The following is a 19,795-nucleotide window of genomic DNA, read 5'->3' as shown; positions in this document are numbered from 1 at the left end:
GGGCCCCATGCAGCTGACCTTGGCAGATCAGACTGCAGCACTTTTCCCCTCTTTTTACACCACCTTCCACCATGTAATATTTCCTTGTCGGTTTCTAAACTCACTCTCTCTCTCCTGTCTTTCTCTACACCTTGTCTTCATCCCCACCCCGACACTCACATAGGCTAGAAACACATTTATCTCAGATGCAACAGAGAGAGATGCTATCACATGACAGGATTTCTTCTTTTCGATGAAACAAAATGACTAACCTCCCTCTTCTCTCACTGTCTCACTATCTCTCACTTTGTTTCCTCAATGGCAATTCAGTTCATTCTGCTTTATTGGCAGACTGTTATGTACTGTTAAGTATTGCCAAAGCAATACTTAAGCAAACAATAAGAAACAATAACTAGCCTACCACATAACCATAATTATCTTCTCTGTCTCTCTCACTCTCACTCATTTTCAAGTCAATTAAGCATTATTGGCATAAATGGTACATGAATTGTATTACTAAAGCACAGAAATTGAATAAAAATGATGAAATTAATGCATAGTAAACATGTCAATAAACATCTATCTCCTCTTTATCTCTCCCTGTTTCTCCCCACCTCTCTCTCTCTCTCTCGCTCTCTCTCTCTGTGTCTCTCCCTCGTGCTCTCTCTCTCCAACGGTCGGCAGGACTACAGAAAGGACGCGTTGGCACACGCGCGCGCTCAGAGCTCGGTTTTTTTTTTTCTTGACTGACAAACCGATCCGACGAATCACATAAAAAGAATCCGCCTTTTAACAACATTGTAGCCAATCGGCGCGCGCAGGGGGCGGCCTTTATGCAAATGTGTTGGCAAGGGAGACGCAGCGGTTCATTCATCTTCTTCCAGAGAGAGAAAAAGGTGAGAGTTATCACGACGGTTAATTTTTACATGAGGGAGAAACTGTTTTGGACCAAAAGTTTGCCTTGAGAATATCCGGAAAGCAAAGAAGTGGCTTTTCTTTTGCAGCGAAAAGGATCTTATTCTTCCTCCAAACATTTTAGGGTAAGTGGAGGGCATGTTTTGCATTTACCAAAGCAAATACGCTCTTTGCGCCATGATGTTAATGTGTCGAAGTGTTGGTCAAACAGTGTCAGATATGGACTCATTTGCCATTATTCGTATGCAACAGAAGCTATGAAATGAGAGGGGGAGAAAGAAAGATGTGGGGCATTATTTACAATTTCGTGGACACTTTGCCTATCAGTACCATGACTGTATGTTTTTAGCATGGCCCCAGGAGGTGCCCTCCTATGGGAAGTGAACCCGTAACCCTGGCAGTGTTAGTGCTATGCTCTTCTGTCGACCTACACAGGAGTCAAGTCAGTTTTGTGAAATGCCCTAGTGCATCTTACCCAGAGCGAGTTACAGTGAGTGAGCATGTAGGCTAGAGGGTTCAGTGTCTTGCTCAAGGACACTTCGACAGGGCGCGTGGCTGTAGAAGTGATTGAAACCCGGGACCTCCTGGCTGCATCTCTCCCTGCCTCCCCGTCCAAAAGACACGGGGCACTTCTGAGACAGTGTTTGCCGTGGTGGCAGGAAATCACACATACGCACTCCGTGTGGTGCGCTGGCATGTGTTGGACATCAGTGAGTCATTTTTTAGCAGAATGCTCTTTATGTCTTCGGTGTGGATTAAACATGTGACTGAACTGCCGATATTTACACAGCGAGGATGTGAAAATTAGCTCAGGAAAGTCAGCGTTAGAATGTCCTTCATGCTCTGGGAGCAATTAATGCTTCAATAAAATAAGGCCACCTGCGTGTGGCACCACTGAAAATGGATTGGTTATGTATGGCACAGTTGACTCCTGCGCATGCAAAGAGCATGGAAGCGTGTTAATTGAGTGAGAGAGCATGTTTATTTATACATAGCTGCATATGTGTGTCTGTGCTGTACATTATTGAATGCATGCAGTTGCAGGTTCATATGTTTTCCCTCATATTGGTCTAACTGGAGAACTGGAGAATTTAAATGCTTATAGCTATTAACTATGGTAGAGTGGCTATATGTTTGCAAAAGGTCTTTTTTCAGACACCAGTAGCTGTAACTCTCACCGTTTTGCCTTCAAAGTCATTTTGGGTTGACCTGTGTGAATAAAGAGAGAGAGAGAGAGAGAGAGAGAGAGAGAGAGAGAGAGACAGCAGGCTGAACAAGTGGTTTGACACCAGGACCTATACAATCAATAGGACCAGCTTCTATATGTACAGTGTGTGTGAGCTTGTTCACATTATTGATGGCCCTCATTTGCCGGTTTATCATGGGATCATATCAGATGAGCCATTTGCATCACAGAAACTGACTGTGTGTGTATGTGTGTGTGTGTGTCCATGCATGCCTGGTCTGTCTATATGTGAGGTAATATTAATTGATTTTGTTCCTATGCGGTGCAATAATTGATCCTGGGGAAAACATACAAATCCAATCAAAACACAAAAATGCATGCGCACACAACACACACACACACACACACACACACACACACACACACACACACAGGCGCGTGATGGGCACATCCATGACAGACAGGTGGTGACAGTGACCGCTCAGTTTGGTTCTGTATCCCTTTGGCAGGCAGCCTTTGACTGAACAGGAGTAGGTCATTAGTCTATCTTGGCTCTCAGGGCTGAAGGGTACATGTTTCTCTGCTGTTTTTTTAAATTTTTTTAGGCTGGGCGGCCACTAGTTTTGTACATTTCTGAACCCACATAAACAAATATTATGCTATAAGTGATGCAGTCTTTCAGTAAGGATACTACAAGGTGCTGCCACAGTTTGAATTTTAGTTTGGGTTGGTATTACAACAAAATTAAGCCTAAATCCATGTATGTCAACTTGTAGCTGAGCTGTTGCTCTGCTTACACTGAATCCTCCTTTTACACACTCCTGACAGAGAGTGTATACTTATCAAGTCTAGGGCTGTCTCAAGTAGAGCTCAGCACCCCATGAAGTGGCTTACTAGTGCCACAATTAGGGTCTTATTCAGTACCATCTTCTCTTCCAGAATATCTCTGGTGATATCGTCATCTATCATCTGTCGAATCTCCCTCTAATATTATCAGGGCTTTAAAGGAATACACCAGGTTTTTGGGAGCCGTTAGTCAACTTACTCGTTAAATGGTGAGAACACAGAGACCAAAATCATCCGTGTGTCCCTGGTAGGTTGGGTTCTGTTACCCGGTTCCGTCTTGGAACCGGTTCCAAGTTAGCAAAATATCTGGATTCGTTAATTCCCAAGTCGAACTGATGCTCTTATTGAATCCCCCCCATCCCTCTCCCTTCCCCCCCGATGATGTCATACGCTTATGCCAGTTTTGAACAGGCAAATCATTTATTTTAGCTTGTATTGCTTGTCATAACATTGGGTAGCTAATTAAGTAGCATTAGTTGAAAATAAGCTTAAAAAACTATAAATCTACTTTCAAAGTTACCGTGAACCCCAATGATGGGTGCAGCCGTTCTCCAAGCATCCTTTTTGAGATGTTTATTCCTGTAATGTAATTCCTGTCAAATAAAAGTTGTAGACAATCTTTGAACAGATGAAATCAACTTCTCATCCCTTTCGCACTTGAACTATTATTCATGAAATGAAATCACTTTGGTGGGAAAACAAGGAAGCATGCAAATCTGCTGATCTGTTGACAGCCAAGTACCACGAAAAGTTAAGTCGTGGCGACCAGCTTGTTGAGCGTCCACACATCAGCCGAGCTTCCCTGGTCGCTCAGATCTATAGGAAACGAAAGGACTTTCAGTGACTTGTTGATCTTGTTGCTCACAGTCTGAATGCACAGTGAGGGTGCTGAATGATGGGAGACTGTGTACAGCTAAAAGTTACTGTGCACTGGATGAATACGTGGTTGCTCACCTGAAATGCTTACAAAAATAACCTTGCACTCAGAAAAAAGCTAGAGTTCTCCCATCAGCTATTCTGAGTTAATAATTTTCCAGTCTTAAAATGTATGAATGGATCTACAGGCCTTACAATAAAAACGATTGACAAGTTTTTATTACTAAAATGTCAGTCTTCTTGCTTTAGATAATGCTAGTCGCCTGCTATCACTCAACATATACCACAGGTAAGTTGACCAACAGGACAATCTCCCAAAAAAGTTAGGTTAGTTGGTTTGTTATTTGAGAGTCAGACAATATGCTCTTACCTCCCCACCATTTACCATAAGAGGTGGAAAATATAGTACAGTTATACGTAACAGCTAATTGACTTGAGTCACACAGATCACTAGATGGAACACATGATTACTGTGGCTTCCTCCTCTCTGGAAAGACCTATTGATCCATATTATGTACAGCACAATACATGTCAGCATGGAACAGCATGTCATGGTACAGTGTCCTGCCTGTGTGTGTTTGTTTTTCCCTCCGCTTCTCTCTTTCTCCCGTCTCTAGCAAGGGATGAATGGTGTTGTGACCCCACCACCCCCCACTTTGTGTATCCGTCCCTCTCTCTTTCTCTCTCTCTTCATATCACCTCCATTTTGTCTCCCAACAAAAGCCTGTGGCCAGGTGTACTATGCGTCTGTCTCATGCATCACTGGCTCAGTGTGTCAGTGTGTGTGTGTGTGTGTGTGCGTGTGTGCGTGTAGGGGGGCGGCACACATGCTGCATGTGTGTGTCTCTTGACTGATTGATTCATTCATTCCTGTCACATGCTTTATTACACAGGGAGACAGATGTCGGAATATAAAGACGTGTCTGTGAATGCGTCTACACACACACACACACACACACACAAACACACACAAACATATACACACACACGCTCTACCAGCTCCTCTGAGCTCATGGATCGACTGCTGGTGGTTGAGCAACAACAAAGGAATGTTGAGTGAGGGAGTTTTGTATCACTGCTGAATAGCTGATGAAAACCTCCAGTTATCAATGACCACCACTGGTAGAGTATCTTCCAGTGGCTTGACAGATACAATATAATGCCATCATATAGGAGTCAATTACAGAGTCGTTCAATCAACTCTATAAGGAACACTTAACTTTGACCTGTATATGACCTGCAAGCTCATGTACAGTATTACCTGGTCATCACTTTGTAATTCCATGGATATTTCTCTGTTTCTTTGTCCAGAAAGAGTCACACAAAGTTTCAGTAATAGGCCTGTGAAATAAAGTGACACCTATAGTAGTAGACAAGTTTTGATCCCCCACCCCTACCCCATCATGCATTCTTCATGGATGAATCTTGGGATACCTAACCTAACCTAGCTCATAACACGATATCTATGATAATAGCCCATCAAATTCATTCCATAATGCTAAAAGTCACACATTATGTACGTGCCAGTAGGTCAGCATCACAGACAGAAAGCCTTTGTTTCATTGTCTTTCATAGATATTTTAGTAGTAGTGGTAGAGCTGACAGTAATGAAACATTGTGGGTTTAAACTTTCCAAATGAAACATTTACTAGTGGAGGATAGTGCAGGCACTTGCATAACTTGTGTCTCCTGTGTAGTTGTTTTATTTTGACTGTGACAAAAGCCGTAAGGACTGCAGGGCTAAGAATATGTTCATGTATTGGCACTGAAGTTAAAATAAAGTTGCATAACCCAAGTCTATACTAGACAGGCATTTTTAATCAATATGAATGATCCCATCGCAACACAGCCTCCCTATAGCAACTATTCTACCATAACGTGCAGGCTAACAAACAGCTGAGTTGTCTTTTTATAAATCCAGTCACAGTTGCAGTATCACTGACTCATAGCAGAGACATCTGCTGGGAATTACCAAGTCATTACCACAAAATAAGTGATCTGCGGGGATGTTCATGGTGGATGAGCTTCATTGTTACGTTCAGTAACACTTTACAATAGTGTTAAAATGGAATCTAGGATGTACACGTTTAACCACTGAAACTCAATGACCTTGGTTTCAAAGACAGATATCTGGTGATGTACATACACATACACACATTTCTATAGGTGAAATCCTTAAATTGTAGAGCTGTGGAGAAAATAAACCAAACATCAGTAAAAATACCCAGATTATATTACCCATAACAAACAATCTTTCAAGTGCATTATGATGCCATATCTTTTAGTACATAATACACACGTTCCCATGTATTTTTGTAGTGCATTATGGTATCATACAGATGTGGCTCGAGGCATTGCCATCCTATTTAAAAGTGGAGCTTGTCACACTGGTCTCGGTTATTAAATTGCTTCAAAAAAAAATTTTTCAATTTTTTTTTTTTTTTTTTCTTTTACAACGATTTGGCCCCAAATCCTTTATGGTTGCTGTAACCAAATTGAATCATCTTGTGTATCTAAAGGAGATTACGACCTGCAGTAAGGGAATGTGTCTGGCCAGTCAGCTTCGCACCAATGAAGAATTTTCAAAAGGCGCTCAGCAGTTTCATCCTCATCAGTCGGCCCTATCGAAGACTGCATCACATTCTGCATGCAGCTAATAATCCTAGGACCAGCTGGACCAAACATAACATAGCATAACATAACATAACATAACATAATAAAAAAAAGCAGGGTAAATTGGTACATAACTGAGCAACACTTATGTCTGTGCTTGAAGTTGTATACTTAGTACCAACAATGTTGCTACACCATTGTATAGCAGTTAAGGGGATTTTCATTTAGTTATAAGTTGTGCTTTTTTTTTTCAATGGATATATATGTACATATATGTACAATATGTACATTAATGCACTGGACTTAAAGTGAGGTTGTTTCTCTCTTGCCAAGGTCCACCCCACACCCAGGGGTCCTTGAGGCACTCTCCAATTAAAATTAAGAATAGCTGAACTTAACTGTTATTTAATTCACTAGAAACTCTCGCAATTAGATAATCTATAAGAATCACTATTCCATTTCGGTAACACTTTACAATAAGGGTTAGTTAATGCTTAATAAGCATTAACTAACCCTTAATTAACGGTTAACTAATGTGTCTGGTAATCATTTACTAATGGTGTTCATGTTAACTAAGGAATTAATTTATTCATTATTTAATAGTCATCTTTATAAACTATTAGGTCTTTCCTTCCTGCTGCTGTCAGACTTTACAATCAACACTGCTCCCAGTAGACCACACACACACCAAGTCTGAACAAATTCACTCATGTGCAATATCAGTGTATACCAAACTGTGCAATATCAATATTTCCTATGTGCAGTAATGTCAATTCAACCGTTTACTGTAACTGTTTATTGTTTACTGTTTACTTATTTATTTATTTATTTATTATATCTTGCTTTTTACTGGTGCCTTTTTTACTTGCTTTTGCACTATCCCCTTTGCTGCTGTAACACTGTAAATTTCCCCGTTGTGGGATTAATAAAGGATTATCTTATGTTATTGAATAATGTATAAATTAATACCTCAGTTAACATGAACACCATTAGTAAATTACACATTAGTTAACTGTTATTAAGCATTAACTAACCCTTAACTTAGTGTACCCTTATTGTAAAGTGCTACCTCTATGTCCATGACATGAAAACGTTTCAGAACCCCTACTTTTGAACTCACATTCCTGTCTTAAAGGTGCTATGTTTAGCATGTTAAACATCAACATATCACTGTCTAATGGTGGTACCTTGGTATAATGTAAACAAATTAGAACATGGTTGAGATGACTGGTAGCCTCACTGTCACACCAGTGGCATTGTTGATGCTAATGTTTCTAAAAAATGAAGATTTCCCATAAAACCTATTGCTTCCTGTTGCAAAAAAGATTAGCTTTGCTTCTTTTGGTCAGATGTTTTCTCTTTCACTTAACTGAAGAGGATGAATGTTGAAAGCGCATTTTCCATTATCTGCCATTATGAGAAACTTTAGCCCTATTTGTACTGGAAAAACAGCACCCTCGCCCTGTTTTGTGCTGTAAAGCAATCCTGCAGATTTCCAATGAATAAAAACAATATATAATGCTGTGTAGAGGCTGCTAGGCTGCCTATCTTCTTGCCGATAGTCTCGTTAATTATAATTATACAAATGTCTCAAGATTACTGTAGTAATGATTTACTGATTTTAAAATGATACACATACAGTAGCACCTTTACATACAATGTAAGGGTTTTGACACTCTTCAGTAGGTTGCAACATCTTGCCACCACTCTTTCGGTTTCTGGACACATTCTCTTCGGAGTGTATCATAAAATGTTTATGTTAGCAAAGGATATGAGAGGATAGTTTTCAGTACAGGAGCAGGGCTAAGCGCTTCAGGCATTTGTCAGATGCTCTGCTTCCCCTGTTCCCTCTCACACACTACAGAATACACAATAAATGCACTCCAGCGTGTGTGTGTGTGTGTGTGTGTGTGTGTGCATACAGAAAATAGGTATACTTCTTAGGAACTGTTTTTATCTAATACAGGAAGGCGTGTGTATGTTTTTGCGTGTTTGTGCATTTGAGCATGTGTGTATGTGCGTGCACGCTGGCATTGTTCCGCCTCTGCTTGTGTGTTTAAAGGTGTCGCCAGCATATTATCGGCAAGATTTAACAAGGCTGTACGGGTCTGATAGGGCGCAGACAGAAACAATGGCCAACAATTAGAGCAGCGCTTAGACGTGAGTCACCCGGCCATCAGTAAATGTGTAGCAATTGTTGCAATACATAAATACTGAAATGAATAAATGATGTTTTGGAGATATGGGAGATAAAGGTTAGCTGTATTCATCCACAGAGAGAATGAGTCATAAGGACACAAACACACACACATACACACACACACACACACACACCCTGCTCTGTCCCCTGTGTTTCTCCCCAGGCTCGACATGCTGCCTGGTCTTAAATTAGAGTTTGAACCGTGCTGAGGTGAGCTGCGTTTCTATAGCGATGCATCCTTCCTGCTCCACTCACTGGAGAGAGAGAGAGAGAGAGAGAGAAAGAGGGAGAGACAGATGGAATGATATGGAAATGATAGGGAGCAACACCTCAATAACAACATGTCCTTTAATAACACTGTAAATGCATCTACATGTACGTCATCCATGTCCACGTTCATAGGCCGTGTTCACAGAGCTCTCGCTGTTGGCCCTAGGGTTTGACTGACTTTTGAAGGCCAATACTGATACCGATATTTTTGGATTGAAGCCACTGATAGCTGATATTTTGTGCCGATATTCAGTATCTTTCTCTTATTTCTTGTCAGAGTGGAAAAGCCTCTGAAACAGGATTTAGACCGTCGGACACTAGAACTCTCCACTGAAACCCAATACTACTACTACTATGACTGCTACTACTAATAATAATAGTATTAACATTCATGCCTATTTGTGTGTAATCCGATCAAAATGTCATTATAATCAATTCAGGTTAAGGGCTTCCAACAACCAGTGTATTATTGATCAATTCTACAGTAGTTATGTAATAAAACAAACTGCATCATATCCATCATATCAGAGGTGGATGACATTGTCTGGCCAATATCTGATTTTTAATACAAAGCCAATATCAACACCATATACAGTATAAGGAAGCAAATTGGTCAGACCCAGCTGGCTGTTGTTATACTTCCTTTTTTCCAGGAAAGGAGGTTTGTATTGTGACACAGGGACTGTTCTGATTGGCCAAAAGCTACAACCCCCATCCCATGGCAATTTGGCAGCAAGTGGGGCAACTGTTGTCAGGATAACTGATTATTCTCCGTTACTTTTGATGGTCTGGTGTGCCGTCATGAAGACCACTCAGAATATGTTCCAGTCGGTCTATCATCCACACCTCCATAAGCGCTGCGACTGGCTTTCCACCTCTCATCACATTTCTCCATCTTCCTATTCGCTCTGCTCTCTCTCTCTCTCCCTCTCTCTCTCTCTTTTTCTCTCCCTCTCACACACACACACTTGACAAATTAGTTCATGGCTAGGGCTGGTATTGGACTGGTATCCTATTGATCGTTCCCCTATTGCTATGGCCTATTGTACTTTTTCCACTCTCACAAAAGACTATTGTCACTGCAAACACATACACACTCATGCACACATACATTGGCGTGCATGCGCGCGCACACACACACACACACACACACACACACACACACACAGGACATTGATACCCTATGTGAGGCCTCGCTTCCCATTTTTGCTCTCTTTCCAACTCAATTACAGCTTTTGCCAGCTAATCATTTTCAGTCACGGTGACACCAACATTGTTCCCCTCCGGGCTACATTCAGTTAAAGCCAGAGTCCCTAAGCCTCACAATAATGATGAAGTTGGCCCACCGCTTTCCAGCCTTGTCTTTCTCCTTCACTGCAGCCTGTTAAAGTGGCTGTCCTGTAGGGAAAAATGTATTCTGCGCTAGTGAAAGACATGCTATTGTGCACGCATGACAGAAAACGTGCGCTCGAGTTGCACAAAAAGGGTCCAAACAACAACTGCACCAACGGCTTCTCTGTGACTTGGTGTTATAGAGCTTTAAGCGTTACAAAGTCTATACTGTGCCAAGTGTATAACATCCCTCCAGCCTGTATATTGACAGTATAGCCCATTAGCTCTCAATTGGCAAGGAGTAGACAGCAGGTGAGGATAACTCATCCTGAGTTTTTACCTGAAGTAAAGCTTAATCAATGAATCTGATTCAACAGAATATAGCAACTAAATGTAGCAATGTAGCAATAAAACAAACTCAACAAAATTTCAATAAAAAACAAATAAATCAATGCAATCGATTAAATTCAACAAATTATGGCAAGTGGGTGAAATCAAACTTGCTGAGTAAGCTAAATTGAACACAAGCTTTAAGCACATTTTCATTAAACTGTGGTCACGTGTTAATTTGTTTGCACAAATTATGAAATTAAGTACACAAAATAATTACAGTGAGGGCACAAATTAGGTCTATATGTCTACCTCATATCACACAATACCATCTTGTGCGCTTGATGTGGGAAATCATGGCCCCAAAATATAGATTACAGATCAGTAGAGTTTTGACCAGTTGGTCCAGAAGTGCAGTATTATAACCACCGCTGTCCCTTTGATCTCAGATCTCTAGCATCAAGCCTATGGGTTGAATTGGGAGGTTAAATTAGGGGCTGTCTGGGTGCCCAAGCCAGGCAGGACACACTGTATATATTATTTGCACTTCCATGTAACAATAATACTGTTCTTTACTGTGATTATGTGAATGGCAGTAGCATTGCTGGCATCTCAAAAGTATCCATAATCACCATAATCCATAATCAGTATTTAGTAGTATTATGGCTTTTATGCAATGGTCACTAATACTGTTTAACACACAAGAAAATAAGAAAGATTGCTACCTAGCCCCCTGGTTGCTACAACTGTTGGCGGGGCAACCAATTCAGTTATTCATAAACTATGGCTAGGCGTACATTATGGGAATTATGAATACGAATTACGAATGACTTTAGCATGCCAACGCCTTTATAAGTCACGCAGTCGTCCACGCATTTACAACTCAGACCAGACTTTGTGTTTACTCTTAGTTTGACAGCTAGAATGAACATGCGTTAAGGCCCCTTCAGCCTGAATAAGATACACGTCTTTTGCTATTGAACGCCTGCTGGTCCAATTTTCGACATGCTCTGCTTATCGGCCTGCCGCTATCCCATCTTGCTTCGTCCTTCCATCTTCATCTTCCCCTCTCCCTCTCTCTCTCTCTCTCTCTCTCTCCCTCTCTCTCTCCTCACTCTCTCTCCCTGTCTTTCTATCTGTCTGCTCCCTCAGAGGTGTGAATCCAGATTGAGTCATCCTTTCTCTCTCTCTTATCATTTTTTTTTTCAACACAAAGCCCCACTCCATCTCTTCTTGCAATGTCCTTTTCCCTCCCTTTGTCACTTTTTTATTATTAGCTTTTGCAGGTCAGTGTCTCTGTGTGAATGTGGGCATGTGTGTGTGTGAGAGAGAGAGAGAGAGAGAAAGAGAGAGAGAGCTTGTGTGTTCTGTGGTGGAACTAATCTGTCCTGGTTGTCCCTGGTCCAGGCTAGCGTGTTTGTGTCTGCGTACGTCCATTTGTGCGTGCGTGGGTGTGTGTGTGTGTGTGTGTGTCCGTGTGTGTCTGAATGTGTGTGTGAGAGCTTCTGCCGCGTGTTGACGTGAACGGACTGTCAAAGACGTCATCGTCCCGGGCAACACCATGTTGCCAGGCCAATCGATCCCCTCGGCAGCATCCGGGGGGCAGGGACAGTAGTGTATTTTTGAAATTACAGCACTCAGAGAATGAAGCTATGCATATAGGCACCAGTGGGGGCGGGTTTGACTCACTGGTGTTAGAGCAGAAAAATGTGTTTGTCTTGTGGGATTTGATCTACTGTTATGTTGATATGGGTCTTTGAAAGCCAATACTGATATTGGTATTTTTGAATTAAAGCCATGGCCATCATGGGACACTAAAACTCTCTGTTGAAACTCAGACTAATGAAATTTTTGGTGAGTTAGCAGCTCCTGCCGTCTTTTTCCTTGGATTTTTCTGTTGATGTAGTTTGATTTTCTGTAGGTGGCGCTCTGTTCTTTGTCTGTTCAGCCATGGTGGTTATTACTGCTTATGCTAACTACCCAGTTCTTCTTCTGTTTATTCCAAACAAACCGGAAACAAAACGCATCACTTCCTATGTGCCAGAGAATTTTTAGGAAACATGAAGTGAAGGGAGGGTCAAGGAGGTGACAGAGTGTAGCTACACTGCTTGCTGATGTTTACTTTATGCATTCATTTGTGTCTGTATTTACCTTAACACAAACCAGCACATCCTTCTTTCAAACACACACATACCCCAGTTTGACATGCACATGCACACACACACACGTACAAGCATACACACACAGATAAGCATCACCTTTCTCTAAGGTAGCCGAAATGAGAAAATGGCGTAGAAGCCAGTTAATCTCTCCGCTGTATTCCTGAATGCGTCTCATTTATCCCCCAGAGACTCGACTTATTGGCTCCGAAAGGCGGCCTAATCCAAGCAAAAGGAACGCCGAAGGTCTTCTCCAGATAACCTCCACCACCACAATAGATTTCTGCTTCAGTAGATGAGCTGGCACAGACCTGAGGACCTGAGTGGTAAACAGCATCCGACCTGGGAACGATTCTAATGAGTGTCTTGCCGGTGTGAGCAATGTTTATTTTTATTCTTTCGGATGGGATGAGTTTCGAATGCGTTTGCTCGCCTGGATGGTCCCGCCCGCTGCTCTCTTCCATGGGAAACTCTATTATCTGCTACATTTGCTTCCCTAACAGAGGAATAAAATCTCATCTGCCCCAGTCTGAGACAAGAAATAACCTTACGACCCCGCGGAGCGTGTGTGCCACGGGAGGATACAAACCAAAATAAATGCAACACTTGTGGATGGCACAAGTGTGCTTGCGGTGTGTGTGTGTGAATTTGGTGAGTCAGTGATTTACAGAGGTATCTGAGTAGACACTGGGGCTGTCAATCATTTAGAGATAGTTAAACTCTCACTCCAAATCTCTGGCTCGCCAAATGTGAGACAGAGAATCAGACAGATTGGAGAGAGAGGGAGGGTGAGAGAGAGATTTATGAATCTAATACACACTCCAGTTTAGCGGTGTTCCCTCCAAAGTGACCTTCTCCCTCACAGGGGAAAATGGCGCTACAGGCGTCGCTGCCACAACATGAACCCACTTACATGATCCATCTCCAGACTGCTGCCCTCACCTGCTGCTTACATCCATCCTCCAGCAGTTAACCCTGTGCAACAGTGTGTGTGTGTACCTACCTGTGTGTGTGTTTGCGTGTGTACAACTGTGTGCATGCAAGGATGCACATGCCAAGGCAAGTGCTTGTTTGTTTTGGTAACGCGCGTGTACGCGATTCCACATCGTTCAAAGACAGGCCTTTATTATTCAGATGGGAACAAATTGTGAGACGCGCTGCAAATTGTCACCCTGCCAGCCTCCGAAACCCTGCGAAACGCAACAAGTCCATGTAAAGCAAGGATACATACCAACAGATGGACAGAGATGTCGAACATAACCTTTTTTATGTGTCTACAGTCCCTGTGTCTCGTCTCGGCTGTTCATGACTCACCTCTGTATGGATTTGTTTGTGTCGGAGATGTTGTAGAAATGGAACATTCTGTTGAGACATCCTGGGTTCTATAATAATGCAAAAAGTGGAAGCCATTTCACCGCAGAAATTGAAAAGGTTGAAGATGCTTAAATTGCACAGAACATTTGGTTGTACAGCAGCATTAAGGTGTTGTTAAGCCTTTCACTCTTCCATTGCTCCTGCTTTTGTATTTGTTGTCTGATGTACAGCCAATTTTTGGGTTCATGTGCTTGCTGCACAGTGCTGCTGTTCACAAAACACTGTGCACAAATAAAGCATATGGAACTTTTGCAACTTCTGCATCTTTTCTTTTTGTGTTTTGTAACTGTCCAATTGGAAGCCCTTTTCTTTTCTGTCCCACTGCTGTAAGTAGATTCTCTAAAAAGGAAAAGCATTCATTTTTGTGGTTCATCTTGAAACAGGCCCGGGTTTGTAACGCCGGAATGACCTCTATCCTACTGATATCCTTTATTATGCTTCCCAGTGTCTTGCTCTAAGCTCTTAGTGCCTCCGACTTGCCATGGAAATAATAAGCCCAAATTATTTGCACAGTTTGCACAGTGCTGACTTAAGGTTTAGTCACCTCTGACTACATGACTCACTCGCCATAAAGCAAGACGGGATGATGTCCCAGCTTTTAAACCGTCCCGATCCTCTATCCACAAGTCCGTGGAGGATTTGTGGCCGTTTGGCTCGGTTGAGTCGACTGTGTCCTCGTGTCAGAGTGCGAAAGCTGTTAGCCAAGGCTATGAGTCAGGGATGGCGTCATGAAAGTGGTGCAGTGGTCCTTAGCCATGTGAATGTATGGTGAGGTTACAGGCGGCTTGGCCGGGGTAATGAGCCGTTTTATGGCCAAAATATCAATGATGCTTTCAGGGGCTTTACGCACACAAGGTTATTTTGGAGGTAGAATGATATGAGTCATTGCGGAAATGGAAAAAGCCTTCACAGTTTGAACATAAACTGTAGCATAGCACACAACAGCTGCTCTGGATGCTGTTTTTTCCAGATAGACTTTGTTGTTTGAACTGGGCACCAAACACATTCTGGTGAAGTGGGAGTTGAGCTCGCCGTTTTATAATTACATGCTGGTCTCAGCCAAACATGCATGGAAGCACATTTTCCCTTATTGTCCATAATGTATGTGCACTGCAAAAGATATCCATCTGAAACAAGTCATGTAATGTAGCATTAAGTCTTAAAATCTTATTTTTCTTAAAACAAGTGAAACAATGTGACAATAGGATGAGGTGATTCCACTTGTTTTCCATGCAAATTTCCCACTGTTTCAAGAATTTTGCATTTTCTTGATACAGAGTGAACTGCCTTATTCTGCCTTATTTATTTAAACATATTGATACTTGTCTCTGGAAAATTCCTGAAACAGGTGAACATACATTGGTAATAAGTGGAATTATCTCACCTCTTTGGCAGAACTTCCCACTTGTTTTAAGAAAAATAAGATTTTAAAAATGAATACAAGTACTGTGCTGTATCCATGTTGGGACTGGACATGGTTTGGCACAGTCAGTACCTTTGATTTTCCATTGTAATTGTGATCATATGGGACCCTGTCCAGAACCCACATGCAACTATAGCAACATCAGTTAACCTATGTTGATGTAAATAGTGACTTGCCCTTTTCCTTCTCAGCCCCTGTAGTCTGCTTCCTCTGTTAATCCTCTGAAAAGACCCATCAATATTCCCACATAACCCATGTCTAGACTTATTTTCAAAAACACTTTTGCATTGCGCACTGTGGAAAGATTGTTATGCACTTTCTTGTCAGCCCATAATGTGATTAGATTTCTTCCGATTCCCATTGTTGCAGTGCTTTGTTGATATTTCCCATTGTTTATTCATGTTTTGTTTCTTTCTCAATTTCTCTGACTTTCCACTTTTGTTACGTTTGTTTACACTAGCAGGGTGTTTAAAAATGGCGGTTCTAATTCACCATTGACCCTGATGACGACAATCCTGCCAGCACCTTTTGAAAGTGGGCTGGGATCAGATACGTACGGGTTCTATATCAGCACACATTTACTGTGCCTGAACTGCGCTGAACCGTGAACAAAATATAATGGAAAAGCATACTGTACTGTGACAGCATGGGTAGAGAACAGCACACTATTGCAGGGGAATAAGCATATAAATGGCTTGCTAAGATGGACACTTTTTGCAGTGTATGTGTGTGTGTGTATGCATTCAGGCACACACAGCCACTCAAACACAATGTAATTCACCTTAGTCTGTGTGTGTGAGTGTGTGTGCGCAGGTAGTTCTGTGTTTGCATCCATCCTCAGAGACCTTTGCTGCCGCAACAACAGAGGGACTGTTGTTACTGCTGTTTGTGCAGCGTTCACCTCCTCACCTGTGTACTCTCCCTGTCTCTGTGTTCCCCCCCCCCCCCCAGAGAGGTGAAGCATCATGGGGAAACACAACAGCAAGCTGGCCCCGGAGGTCCTGGATGACCTGACCAAGAGCACCGAATTCAACGAGGCAGAGCTCAAGCAGTGGTACAAGGGCTTTCTCAAAGACTGTCCCTCCGGCATCCTCAACCTGGAGGAGTTTCAGCAGCTCTATGTTAAGGTGAGGACAAGATGGAGGGCAGGAGAGAAGGATGAGGAATGGAAGGAAGGGACAGAAATGGATAATCCAATATTTTTCTTGGGTTTTACACTCGTGGACGTTCCTTGTTTCCTTGATTTGTTGTTTTGCTGAAATTGTATTCAGAAATGAACCAGTCAGAGCATGGCTGGCTTGTTGCTTGGAAAGCTGCCAGCCAATCAGAGCAGTGGCTCTTTCTGGCTGCTAGAAACGCCCCGAAAATGAGTCTCAGGTGGGAGAGGGGCATTAGAGAATAAATTACCTAAAATATTATTATTATTTTCACTTCAATAAACTTCACAGGTGTCACAGGTGTGTTTCTTAGAGGTAATGATATAAAACTGTAGGAGAAGTGAAAAATACCTCCCCTTTAAGGACATTACATAAAAATGTAAGATTTAAAGGTGCAACAAATAACAGACAGTCATCAATACAAGGTGTTGATGCAGAGTTTCAGGCTAACAGCATAAGACAGGTCATTTATCATCATCATCATCATCATCATCATTATCATCATCATCATCATCATCATCATCATCATCATCATCATCTGAACCACTACTGCCATCGATTGTTGATATGATCAACAAACAGTCTTGTCCTTCCTCCTCCCTTCAGGAGAGGGAACTTGGAGAAGAAGTTTATTATTAATTTATTCTGCACATCAGCCTTACAAGGGCAGGCCCTTTTCACTCTTGCCACCTAACCTCATTTATCTCTCCCCGTCCTAGTTTTTCCCGTACGGCGATGCCTCAAAGTTCGCCCAGCACGCTTTCCGGACGTTTGACAAGAACGGCGACGGGACCATCGACTTCAGAGAGTTCATCTGCGCCCTCTCCATCACCTCCAGGGGCAGCTTCGAGCAGAAACTCAACTGGGCCTTCAACATGTACGACCTGGACGGGGACGGAAAGATCACACGCATGGAGATGCTGGAGATCATCGAGGTGTGTGTTTGTGAGGAGGGAGCGGGAGTGTGCGTGTGTGTGTTCATGTACTTCTGTCCTTATGAGGACCGAATGTCCTCACAAGAAAAGAAAGATGAGGAAAATCCACCAAAACGTGGACATTTTGCTGCTTTTAAAAGATTTTAAAACAAAATATCACATGAAGACAACATATTTTCCCCTGTTTCCTCTCCCCCGCAGGCCATCTACAAGATGGTGGGCACAGTGATCATGATGCGCATGAACGAGGACGGGCTGACCCCTCAGCAGCGTGTGGACAAGATCTTCTCCAAGATGGACAAGGACCACAACGACGAGATCACCCTGGAGGAGTTCAAAGAGGCCGCCAAGTCCGACCCCTCCATCGTCCTACTGCTGCAGTGTGACATGCAGAAGTAGAGAGGGATGGGCGGGAGAGACGGAAGGAGGGAGGGAGGGAGGGAGGGAGGGAAGGGATAGGGGAAGAGTTGAACTGCAACGAGAAGGAAGGAGGATGAGAGGAAAGAGGGAAAGGACGGTGGGAGGGAAAACGTGGGAGGAGCTTTCATAGAGGGAGGAGGAGGAGAGAGGTAGGGAAGCAGTTAACCTTTTTTTTTTTTTGGACTGGGGGAATGAACCGTGCTCGGAATATATTAGACCCCCCTGGATGATGCCGTTCTGTTCTGCCAGGCCGTCCCACCGTGCAAAACGCACTCCATGCAGCATTTCTGGTTAAGCCTAGTTGGGTGTGTTTGTAAATCCGGTCTGATGCTCCATGAAAAGAAGAGAGCCCCGCAGCTCCATTGGCACAGAGCAAAAAAAAAATAAAAAATATTAAAGGGATTTACAGGGGGAAAGATGTAAAAAGTGTCATTCACACATTTGCACAGACACGTTGGCATGTTAAATTAAACGGCTGCAGTGAATTATGTGAGATATTTACAATGTGGAGTGTCAGCTAGCTTTCTAGGAAGCTTTGCTGGAGAGCTTAATACCGATGTTAGGCTGCCGTTAAACGTTTTAATGATCGGCTACATCCAGACGGCTCTGTGAGGCTGTTGAGGAGCGACCAGAGCGTGGATGTAATGGAGGGTAAGCCCTTCTATACATATTTTACCTAACTTTTATTTCTGAAATATGGCTTTTCAGTTCAAAATAGCATTGTACGTTATATCGGTGGTCGTTCATCTTATGGTGATCACCATCTAGAGTTCACAGTTAACTCCTCTTTCATTTTACCACTACCTGACTGGTCCAAATGACGCTCCGAAACACTCTGAATATATGGAACTGATTTCTGACAGGGCTATTTAGGGTTTTATTTGGTGCCAGAGAACATCCTGGTGCTCAGAGTGCCAATTTATGAACACACCCAATGTTCAGTAATGCTTTGCATGAAGGAATGGAATGAAAAAAGTAATGACGTCAAACCAGAATGCTGTCAGCTATCCATTATCCATTGAGAGAGAAAAGAGAGGAGCAGACATTCATACGGATAGAGAAAGAATGGCTAAGATGAACAATACCATGAGCTGTGTGTGTGTGTGTGTATGTGTGTGCGGTTAGGAACAAAATACAGTTGTGCGTCAAGAAGCCAGATCAAACTGCACAGGTGTGTGTTCGTGTGTGTGTGTATGTGTTTGTGTATTTGTGTGCATGCGTACGTTCACCCCAACCAAATCCCCAACCAGTTTTATGGCACTTAAAGAGAGCAGTTTCCAGCAGATGCACCGCTATGATAGCATGGTGTCCACATGTTTGACTCTGTCAGTATGAGGCAGGCAGGTGATGAGTGTCTCAGACAGCAGTCCCCACCCAGCGTGACGAGGCATACTGATGCGCTGCTCAGTGACCTCCGGCTGAGCCTAAAGGTTTTTCTCAAAATGCTGACAAAATCAATATCCGACAAAAACGATTACACTTGTTTTCATTACAATTTCATGTAATGAGCTTATAATCAAGCCGTGTCCTCCTCATAATGTAATCTGGGCCTTGTCCAGTGGCTTAAGGTTTTCCCCGGCTCTTTTATGGTCATCTTAGGTGACATTTGCATGCAGTCTATAGTAAGGTCGTATGTATGATGTAATAACTGCCGGATAATGTAAGAACTTGTCAAAATGGAATAAAAATGTACCTCTAAATGGGCTGAAAACATACAGTATAATATAAAATGCAGGCTTGCTGGTCTGAGACCACCAATTTGAGCAGCAGCAGGAGCCAG

At 42.6% G+C, this 19,795-nt stretch overlaps 1 protein-coding gene across 1 annotated transcript; it reads left to right on the top strand.

The window, feature by feature from the left end:
• The first annotated feature begins 957 nt into the window (after window positions 1-957).
• LOC139642876 (visinin-like protein 1) lies at window positions 958-17,994 on the top strand. The gene is made up of 4 exons (XM_071517916.1): window positions 958-1,019; window positions 16,455-16,630; window positions 17,380-17,595; window positions 17,797-17,994. The coding sequence occupies exons 2-4, from the start codon at window positions 16,469-16,471 to the stop codon at window positions 17,992-17,994; spliced, it is 576 nt and encodes a 191-aa protein (XP_071374017.1). The 5' UTR covers window positions 958-1,019; window positions 16,455-16,468.
• The last annotated feature ends 1,801 nt before the right edge of the window (window positions 17,995-19,795 follow it).

The sequence above is a fragment of the Centroberyx affinis genome, unplaced genomic scaffold (assembly GCF_046629955.1).
Source record: "Centroberyx affinis isolate AG114_WGS23_722 - 3 ecotype Tasmania unplaced genomic scaffold, CSIRO-AGI_Caff_v1 ptg000541l_1, whole genome shotgun sequence".
NCBI classification, from domain to species: Eukaryota; Metazoa; Chordata; class Actinopteri; order Beryciformes; family Berycidae; genus Centroberyx; species Centroberyx affinis.
Note: the sequence above shows the minus strand (reverse complement) of the source record. Positions and strands in the feature narration are given on the sequence as shown.

What these genes read in the sequence shown, in the direction of transcription:
- LOC139642876 (XM_071517916.1), top strand. Translation starts at nt 16,469, where the DNA reads ATGGGGAAACACAACAGCAAGCTGGCCCCGGAGGTCCTGGATGACCTG. An exon ending in TTCAGCAGCTCTATGTTAAG is followed by an intron (nt 16,631 to 17,379) that starts GTGAGGACAAGA and finishes TCCCCGTCCTAG; the next exon opens with TTTTTCCCGTACGGCGATGC. An exon ending in AGATGCTGGAGATCATCGAG is followed by an intron (nt 17,596 to 17,796) that starts GTGTGTGTTTGT and finishes TCTCCCCCGCAG; the next exon opens with GCCATCTACAAGATGGTGGG.